Raw genomic sequence first — 10,637 nt, forward strand, 5'->3', positions numbered from 1 at the left:
GAAAACTTTTCTTCCAATGAGGTATTCTTAATAAGGGCTCTGACCATAAAGAAAATATTAGTTTTGAAATTTTCTTGAAATACGTTTGTTTCTTGTTCCTGGCCATATCCAACAAAAGGGTTCATCATTAGACTGCATTTTGATCAATTACCCGATGAGTTATTAGGATTTTAACGATAAGAAACTCACCATGAACCACAAAGTAACGTTGATTAAACGTTTATTACCCCTTATTCAAGTTTCAAAGGGAACTTCTTCGCTGTTACTTAGCTCCTCAAAGCTGAAGATATATTTCGTTGTGGTTCTTAAATTTTAAGACGGAAGAATATTTGACCTAACAGAAAATGTGTAACATGTTACAGTATATGGCCCCCAAAACGGAGACGGCCCCCAAAACGGAGGTTTTCATTAAAATGAATATTCTGACTTGTAGATTTATCAGAATTAAACGATTTTTGTTTATTTTGAAAGAATGATGGTTATACTTAAAAATGAGCATGTTTTTGCTGGTTTGAGACGGATTCAAAATAATATATTTGCGTCTAAAGGAAATATTTTAACACCAAAATTAGATAAAAATTGCATATAACTCACTCTAGCTCCTTGGATATTGAAAATAAGTTATGAAAACGGGGTATAGGAAACTTTCTACACCTAATGCCGTTTAGAAAATGCAAATACATCTGTGACTTTAGAGGCTGGGTAAAAGATATAGCATCTTGAAGGTCAACCAGTATTTTGGAGCCCTAGAATCAGCATTGACAAAACCGAAAATTCTAAATATGAGAAAAAGCAAAAAATCTTGGAATTCTATTCCTATCACCTTGAGTTAATAGTTTATAACAAAAAATTAACATTATATATAAAAATTTTTCGCTGAATCAGCAAAAAACGGCAAGTTCTGTCATTTTTTTTTTTGTAAAATATAGGAGAAAAATATCTTTAAAGCTTAATATTTTCAGTTTCAGTTAAGCTTTTTTTCTAAAATTTTCACAGCTTATTCCATACATGAATGGAACTATTTTCAAAAGAGATTTGTTTTCAAAAACTTGATTAGGACGTTGTTAAATCAAAATTGTCATTTTGAAAATTTCTAAATTTTCAGTTTGGACTTTGCAATATCGAAAATCTTGAAATATTTCATAAAAATCATAAATTTTACATCCATCGGGTCGTAAATTTATGGGAAAACACAAATATGTTCATAGTTTTTCCCCCTATTACCACTGGGCTTAATAATTTGATTTTAGCTACACCTCCGTTTTGGGGGCCCCAAACCTGCATTTTGACAACCAGGGGTATACTGTAAAAATTTTATCAAATAAATTTATGCCCAAAACCCTCTAAATCATATTTCAAAACTATGGTCAAAATTTTGTATTCATGTCTTAAAGATATCTCGAGAAATCGCTAAAATTTCAAACCTCCGTTTTGGGGGCCATTAGAAAAAAGCTACCTATCTTTAAGCGATTGAAAAATATTGTTGAAATTGAAAATTTTGAAAAAGAACTTCCAGGAAATAAAGTAGAGATGTTAAAGGTTTTCATGCAGAAAAAAAAATGTAAAATCTCTTTTCCTCTAGATTTGAGAGAAATTTCAAATTTGATCGCCGTTTTGGGGGCCACATACTGTATAGTTTTATTGGCTTCATCAAGCAGAAATTCACATACTGTATATACATTGCAAATGTGAAAAAATCACTATGGTCAGGGCCCTTATTAAAACAGTATTGAATTTCAAGAAATCTATCCTGAAAACTCGCGAATTAAGTACCCGCGAAAATTTGAAACACTAGAAAATATATACCAATAAGGCAAATATTTTGCGAGAACAACACTTTCGCGAAAGTTTCTTCCCCCAGAATAGTACCTCTAAGTTACAAATTAGCACACAGGACTATTTTTATAGGTCGATGAAAATTGGCTCAAAGATTCCCAATTATAAACTCAACTATATATCTTCTTATCTGGTATTTTAGGGCATTTCCGAAAGGAAAAAAAAGTGTCGTAAATTTTTCAAAATTAAATATCAACTATCAAAATAATATAAATATGTTTGTTAAAATATCTCACAAGTAAAAGTTTAATCTAAATAAAAAATTTCGTTTTTCATAATTTGACCATTCAAAAAACATGTAAGCTCACAGTTATAGACCCCCCTCTCACAAGTAAAAGTTTAGTCTAAATAAAAAATTTCGTAAAAATATGTAAGCTCACTGTTTCAGACCCCTCTCATTCATCCTTGTAAAGCCTATAGCATAAAAATAATTTTTTCTACATGAAGACACCTCTTTTTTCCTAGAGCAGGCATCTCTTTTAAATGGTCTATACCTTATCGGGGAAAAAAATGTCGGACGAAAGTGACGAAAATTTTCCCCGACCGATTTGAGCCCTGCTTGGTGACAATATTTTTGACATTTTTTTTCCCCGATAAGGTATTCAAAATAAAAATAAAACCAATAACAAAAACGACAGGCGAATACATGCTTCGACATTTTCCCTGATACTTCTCTTTAAAAAGAAGATTAAAAAACCGAGGATAAAATCCGTTCGTTGGTTAAACAAAAGAAAAGCAACAAAATCAAAAAGGGTGACAGCCTCTTGTCCATCTGTCTTCATCAATAACCAACATAACCATTACCATCTCCCATAGCCACTCGCCTGTACATCAAGGACAGTGTCCATTCGTTTTTTGAAATCTTTCAAATCTTCGTAATCCAAGGGCAACGTGAGAGAGTTAAAGCATGTGTCAGGATCTGGATAATACTTTTTTCTTCCTTCAGTAAAAAATTTCACGTTAATTTTTGCTGGCAAAATAATATACCCCGTAACGAATAACAGGAACTTCTTAACCAGGTCGTCATTATCTGAGGAAAAAGTAAATGAAAAAAATGATCATGTCCTTTCCTGGTAGCAGTACTTATTGGAAACTTACTAGGATTGAAAACAAACTTCGGGCAGATTTCAGAAATTACTTCTTTAAAACAAAAGGTATCGATTTAAAATGCCGTATTTCCCCTCATAAGCACCGCACCGCAGCACTTATATAATTTTCATGAGTTCGAATTTCTGAAGTTTTTACCTTTTCTACGAACTCGATAGAGGCGGTTCTCGCTATGAAATCTGGGTGTTCTATCGGGGGTAGTAACGTATGAGGAAAAATTAACGGATCTGTTGTGATGTAAAGTAAGTAAGTACAGTATATGGCCCCTCCCTAAAACGGAGGACAAAATTTAATCGAAAAAAATCGAAAAATTAACAAGCGGGGGGGGGGGCGTTTATTTGGCACCTAAGAGTAGATATCGAAATGAAAATTTCACCATATTTTTGAATTGTGATTTCGAATATGACAAGCATAAATTAATTTTTACTAATATACTAATGGTCGTTAGAATGGAGGTTTGTTGCACCTTGAATGGGTTTTGTTGAAAGGAGCTCATTGACTAAAGAGAAGTAAAAAACAGATACTATTGACATTTTCTCATTGGCTGAAAAATGTAGTAGCTGATTGCAATGAAAGTTGTCAATTTTTTTCTGTATGATGTTCTGAAATTTAATAAAACCGATTCTTTACACAGTGACGTCATTATCATTATCAATATTATATTTAAAGAATTTATTTCTCCAAAATATTTATGGAATTCAGCTATGGAGTATGATGTCAAAACTTTATGACGAAAGCTCAAGTCAATTCGAAGTAATACGAGTTTGAAGTTATTTATCTTTTATTTTCTACACTGAATTAGGTATTTTTGCCGTTTCTGCTGATTCAGCAAAAATCTATTGATTTTCTGATGATTTTCCACGTCAAACTAGCCATTTTAGTGGTATTTTTGAGATTTCGACTTCTAGATTATTTGGTGGTTTTCCAAAAATTAATTAGCGGGGGGGGGGGGGGGCGTTGGAATAAGAATGTCTTGGGTGCAAAAATTAAATAGCGGGGGGGGGTACGTTTATTAGCCACCCGAGAGTACAGGTCAGAAACCTAGTTCAATTGACGACCTCCGTTCTAGGGGCCACCTCCATTCTAGGAGCCATCATATACTATAATTAGCCCATTTCATTGAATTATTTTCACAACATGATTTTTTTCTACGTCACTGCAGTAATCAAATTTTTATTGTACTGTAAAGCACTCTTTTTGCGAATTGAGATAGGGCGGCATTTATTGGAGGAAATACGGCAAGGCCGAATGTAATTTTGGGCCTCTGTGTTAATGTTAGTAAACGTGAAAAGTTCTAACTTTAAGGTGAGTGAATTATACGTACTAAGGTCTTCCTCCAAAAATTTCTTCAAATAGTTAAATGCAGTAATTTGTTTCTCCGTCAAGTTAGGGGGTGTAGACAAACAATTTATGATTTGTTCCTTAGAAAAACAAAAATCTTTGAGTTTCGGAAAAAGCTTTGACTGGAGAGATCTGTTTTTGTAGACGAAATTAACAAGTTGAAAGTCTTCGTTCATTCCTCTCCTGAAATCGTCTAGTTCTTCGCGTCTTTTGGTTATCACCTCATAGAACAAAATTTCCTGGTACGCTTGATCCTTGGTTTTTATACCCAACATTTTATTGACAAAACCAGCAGCATTTAGCAGTGATAAAATACCATCTTCCCCATTAAGATCAGCAAAGTCTTCTTCCGTGCAAGCTTTCTTTATCTGAAAAAAATTGAAGTGATTAAATTAAATTCTTGCTACATTATTGGTAAGACTGAACTTTAGGATTCAGGATTTCAACTTAAGGATCCTAAAGTTTTGAGTTAAAAGCATCAAAATTAAGAGATACCAATAATGATTATTCTTCAAAATAAGAGGTCTTCGCACCGCCATGACAGTTGCAATGCTTGGACGAAACTCGTGTATTGATAGGACATACTAATTTCGAAAACAAATGCACAAAAATAAATCAGTAACCTCCCTATCAAATAAAAAACTCTTAATGTCTATAGCCTCTAAATGCTCATCTCGATAAATCTTTTCTGAGCCTGTTTACATGCATCTCGGTTCGGGAGCGTACTGAGTTCATTTTTGCAATCTCATACGCGGAACTGCGTTTTGGGTTTCCCTCTGAGGCTGTACTGATCACGGTCATTTGCACCGAACCGAGATTGGATTCCGAAAAGCCAAACTCAAACGGCTCCGTAGCCCGTAGGTCACTTAAGGCTTTTTGATAGACTGGATGACGCGATTAATTGGCCCAGTGTATATTGGCAGCTTTTTGCTCTAGCTTGTTCGGCTTGTTGGCAAAATCCATCAATCGATCCAGGCCTTTCACAGGAAAAAATAAAATCTTGAAGTTCCTGCACCGCAATTGAGAAAATCGCTTGGTATGGAAATTGGAATCGATAGCGGTGCACTTTAAATTTTCTTTGCGTTAGAAATGCCAATTGCTCCTAGTCTACATTACTGAAGACTCTAGTCTAACCGCTCCGAGATCGATCCATATAAACGGCCTCTTAGTTCCAAAATTTAGAAATCCCGAACCCTTAAAAGCTAGGGGATGCAGCTATGTATTAAAAAAGTAATATTGAATTGTACAGTCCAAGGAGAACCCAAAAATAAAAAAAGGAAAACTATCACTGGAACTTACACTTTCCAAAATAGATTGGGTTTCCAAGTCAGCCACATCTTTCGCTTCTACAAGTGCAATTGCTGCTGTTTTGGATCCAGACAAGATGTATTCTTGAATGCAAGGCGAAATACTCCATATTCCAATTTCCCCATGGAAGAAAGCCATTGCCACAAATTTCCCAGCATAATAAAAGAAATCTGAAGCCAACAGATCAGTGTCATGTACTGGAACTTTACGGTCTTCACGGCCTTCAAACAACACAATGTTTTTTTCTCCGCTGAGAAAAGATTTAATCGTATGAAAAAAGTACTCCTTTCTCGGGCCGGTAGCGTCGATGCCATCTTCATTTTGAAATTTAACTTCTGGTGGAATAGAAATGTTTTTGATATCTCCACGCTTGAACAAAGTCATTGTCGATAAAAGAATTGTATCACGGTTTATTTTAACGAGAACATGCCCTTTTTTCAAGTTCCTCCTCCTTTTGAATGATTCCCACTTCAACTTTTGGTCTTTTATTTTCTTACCAACACCACTATCTGGTAGGCTGTCATGGTCACTGTTGCTGCTATCACTTTCAACGAGATCATTATTACCAGAACCTAAACGTGTAAAAAGTTAAGATGTTAGAACAACAAGTTAAAACCTTCGTGCCACTGCTTATTTTTTATTGTCAGCAACATTGAATATAAAACGGTTTCAGCCAGTCCTTATAGTGCGTTCACTTGGATGTCTTTTTTACAAAACACTTTATTTTCGTTGTTTTTATGATGAAAAGAAAAGGTTTGTACTTAGAAGTTGTTAACGATTATCCAAGTTAGAGTGAACGTACTATAACAACACGGTCTTTAACTCTATTTGCCCAACAGGAGAGGGTAGAATCTATCCATCCAATCAAATTCAAATGTTCAGAGATGATAGATATTGACAATTTAATTCTAGAAATTTTAGAAAAAAAATTTATAAATGATGATGTCATTAGTTTTCGGAAATTTTACTCATTTTCAGCATAGATTTTTATTTAACAGTAAATCTTACTCAGAAATAAAAACCGGCAATTGTGTTAAAAAGCAATCTTTTACCTTTCAGAATCTGAAAACAGATCCTAAATATCTTTTTCCGTTCGACCGTGAGGTTGTTTTTTGTAAACCATACTTTTTACCCTATTTTGCGACAGGTGGAAATTTTGTGATGACGTCATCATACTTTGGATGATGTAATTAATTTTTTCCTTCTATGAATTTCCATTCATGATAGAGAAAATCTGTACCAATTTTTATGATCATAGCACTTCTGAATCAAAAAATATTGAGCGTGGTAGATTCTACCCTCCCCTTGGAGCTACAGAAGCAAAAAAAGCTTGGGGCTAATAGGGTTAAAGAATTGCATCTTTTTTATTTGAATTTGCGCACTTTAAAAACCATTTTAAATTTTAAACGATCTTACTTGATGTAATTTAGTTATATAATAGATTCCTGAGATTGGAACCCACCTAGAAGAGTTGACCTCTTTTAGAGGGCAGAGAGTTTTTTACTTAAATTGATAGGAACAAAAATTTTAATTAATTACAAGACTTTCATTATTCTGAGATGAAAATTTTGGGAATATCATTATTTTAGGTTTTCTTGACCACATATAAAATTTTAAGTTTTGTTATTTTGGGCCCATCTGAAATATAAAAAATATATTATTACCTCCAGGAATATCTGTTTCCTCGAGAAGGTTTTTGTTACCGTGTTCCTGTAGAGAAGAAAAACACAAAATTATAAACTGACTTCCAGAGTCAGTACCAAAATCTCAACTAGAACACCATGAGGGATTTTCTTAAAATCCGAAATGTACAGAAGTTGAGCTAGGAATCTGGAAATGTCTGTATGTCTGTCTGTATTTGTCCCAAATACTTTAGGAGAGCCTGGTGCACACTGGGCCCAAATGGAAAAACTTTGGAAAAAGGAGAAGGAGAGGAACAAGACACTTCTTACACTTTTTGTATTGTAAAGGCTTTCAAAAAGCTGTAGGGTCACATTACATGAGTTAGACATATTGTAGACTTCAATTTTTAAAATTTGAACTTCTAAACCGCTAAGCGTCACACCAAAATTCCAGCATTTCTAGAATGGTTAGTGTCTGTAGTTTTCATATGGTTTGATATGTGACAATTAGCAGTTTTTGAGATATTTTGACATTTGTGGCTAATTTAAACAAATTCGTGATGAGAATTTTGATGGAAAATTTGAGTTTTTTCTTGTTTTTAAACATTTATACATACTTTTGAGTAATTTCTCTTAAGAATATAATGTCTCTAAGGTTAACACACAAAAAAACTGGTTTTAACCCTGAATTTAGATCAGAATGTTCAAAAATATCCATTTACTCTAGGGGCTGAGTTAGGTCTCGTATGCACATCGGCGTATAGTCATTTTTTCTTTTGATCATGAAAGTATAGTCCTTGAAGAGTCAGAAAACGTGTGTGGCGTTATTTGGACCAGGCACAAATTTCCATAATGGCGGATTTTAGATTTTCAACCCTTTTTATCTGAAAAAGCTAATTAAAATTCAGAAAACGCGTGTCAAACTAAAAATCAAAAACATTCAAACAGAGCGAGAAATCATTTTCACCAACTTAACGCAACAAGGACAAAAGTTGAACCAACAGATCAAAACAGCGTCACATGGGCTCTTAGGCTCTGCTAGACTAAGAAAAATATTTTTTGAGCTTAAAACCCTACATATTATATACCAATCGATCAGAAATTTTATGCTGATTAAGAAAAAGGTCAGAACCGTGGTCTGAAATTTTGCTATCTCGAGCTATGAAGTACTTTCGTTTTCAAAACTTAGAAAACGTAAGTACTTCCTATCTCTTGATAACGAAATTTTCAGCATGAAATTTTGAATCCGCCATTATGGATTTCGAAATTCATGTAGAAAAAAAATTTTTCCTGAATTTTATTATTTGAACGATAGGCAAGACCCTCCGAAAATTTCAAGTAAATTAAATAAGCCAATCAAATGTTACAGCCACGCAAATCTGGAACCAAAAGTAGTCAGTTCAAAAAATCGAAATCGAAAGTGCTTCATATTTCCAGATAACGAAATTTTCAGACCATGATTCTGATCTTTTTCTTAATCAGCATAAAATTTGTGATCGATTGGTATATAATATGTCTATGTTTAAAGTCAAAAAAATATTTTTTTCAAGCAAGACGGCTAAAAAGGGTTGAAAATCTAAAATCCGCCATTATGGAAATTTGTGCCTGATCCAAATAACGCCACACACGTTTTCTGACTCTTCAAGGACTATACTTTTATGATCAAAAGAAAAAATGACTATACGCCGATGCGCATACGGGACCTAACTCAGCCCCTAGAGTAATTTTTAACTTATTTTGATTTTTCATCAAAATCTGGTTTTCAATCAACTTTGGAGCCCCATAACTTGACTTCCAGATCAGATAGAGACCTGAAAATTTGGCATCTGATCAGAAATTCATTCAAGATTACATTGATCATAATAAATAATAAAGCCAAATTTTAACTTTCGTGTGGAGACTTTAAAAATGGTCAGATTTGGCTGAAATTTGGCACACTTATTCCTTGGGTGAATACTTGGTGGTAATTTCTTCATTTTATTTCTAAACATTTGATTTTTGGGCCTGAGGACGAGCTTTCACCAAAGTGTTGCAAAAAACTTTGGGGTCAGCCTGGAGACATAAAAATGGTCTGATTTGGCTGAAAATTTCATTAAGATTAGCTTATAAATTTTACAATTGGGTCTACAAATTATCTACCGGGTGATCCACGAAAAAGTACCAGGGTTTCGGTGCAAAGTACGCTCGATATGATATTATTTTGTTGAAAAATTTTTCATCCCAAAGAGGATACTCAAACTTATATTTTGAGCCACCACCTCTTTACTTTTGACAAGGAGTTTTCGAGATATGGAGGTTTGAAGTTAAAAATCACTTTAAAAAATCATCAAAAAACGTCAAAAACTGGGTATCTAAATAAGCATTTTGTAACTCTTTCTTTGAAATTTTTTTTTCTAAAATTGCTGAATTTTTTTCTAAAATTGTTCTTTGGTTTTTCACCCTATAAACCTTTTTTGAAAATTGTTTATAAAAAAGAACCAATAAAATTACTAATTCGGCAACAAAAGTCATTGTCATAAAATGTTTATTTTCTTTGTTAAAAATGGTCAAATTTGAAGCCCTGTTTTTTATTACGTTTTTTTGATAACTTTTTTAAGTGACTTTCAAACCTCTATATCTGGAGAACTACTTGTCAGAAAAAATTGACAGCTCAAAATTTAAGTTAATGTATCTATTTACGATGAAAAAGTAATTTTTGATAATATTAATATCATATCAAGGGTACTTTTCACTGAAACCCTGGTTTTTTTTTTTCGTGGGTCACCCGGTAGATAATATATTGAAGTTGAGACCAGCGCGTCACGCACTATCGACTGTTATATATCAAACGAAGAAAATTTCCGGCCTATTCTGCCCTTGGCCGTAACTTTTGTAAAATTCTTAATCTTGATTAGCTTTTTCAAATATACACACTTTTTAAAATAGGAACCAGTTTATTTTGGCTTAAGCTCAATTGTGCTTGATTTTTCAAAATTTTCTGGCTCAAAATATTCTGATGATGTTCTCAAAATCTGAAATTTTTTGCCCACTAATTTGTAACCCTGGTCAGTCCCATATCTGATATCAATACTCAAATTACATCCGTCTATTAAAGAACTGAGAGTATGGACGCAGACCCCTCCCCTGCTTAAATAGCGAACGTTTCACATTTCCTGGGGGGAGCTGACCCAGGAGGACACTATGGGGCCCAATCAAATCGATTTAATGATTACATTACAACCCTTTTAAAAAATAACTCACCAAATTGTTCATTTCCTTTAATATTTTCTCAACAGCTTCATTGATATGTATGGACCCAGAAAATACTGTGTTTAAATATTCCTTATCATGTTGGGGGAATAAAATTTGTAATTTTTGGATTGTGTCAGCAACGGATTCTTCTTTGTTTTCTTCAAATTCTAAAACCAAGGTCAAAAAGTATAT

The 10,637-nt window shown here is 33.7% G+C and overlaps 1 protein-coding gene across 1 annotated transcript; it reads right to left on the minus strand.

The window, feature by feature from the left end:
* Positions 1 to 2,187: 2,187 nt before the first annotated feature.
* LOC136797936 (G2/M phase-specific E3 ubiquitin-protein ligase-like) lies at positions 2,188 to 6,035 on the minus strand. The gene is made up of 3 exons (XM_067054520.1): positions 5,584 to 6,035; positions 4,268 to 4,652; positions 2,188 to 2,866 (listed from the first exon to the last, which is right to left on the minus strand). The coding sequence occupies exons 1-3, from the start codon at positions 5,974 to 5,976 to the stop codon at positions 2,637 to 2,639; spliced, it is 1,008 nt and encodes a 335-aa protein (XP_066910621.1). The 5' UTR covers positions 5,977 to 6,035; the 3' UTR covers positions 2,188 to 2,636.
* Between the last annotated feature and the right edge of the window lie 4,602 nt (positions 6,036 to 10,637).

Source organism: Clytia hemisphaerica, unplaced genomic scaffold (genome assembly GCF_902728285.1).
Source record: "Clytia hemisphaerica strain Z4C2 unplaced genomic scaffold, Clytia hemisphaerica genome assembly, whole genome shotgun sequence".
Lineage (NCBI taxonomy): Eukaryota > Metazoa > Cnidaria > Hydrozoa > Leptothecata > Clytiidae > Clytia > Clytia hemisphaerica.

Excerpts from the sequence above, each read along its gene's own strand:
- LOC136797936 (XM_067054520.1), bottom strand. The coding sequence starts at position 5,976 with ATGACTTTGTTCAAGCGTGGAGATATCAAAAACATTTCTATTCCACCA. Across the intron at positions 4,653-5,583 it reads CCCAATCTATTTTGGAAAGT|ATAAAGAAAGCTTGCACGGA; the intron begins GTAAGTTCCAGT and ends AATTTTTTTCAG. Across the intron at positions 2,867-4,267 it reads ATTTTTGGAGGAAGACCTTA|ATAATGACGACCTGGTTAAG; the intron begins GTACGTATAATT and ends CTTTTTCCTCAG.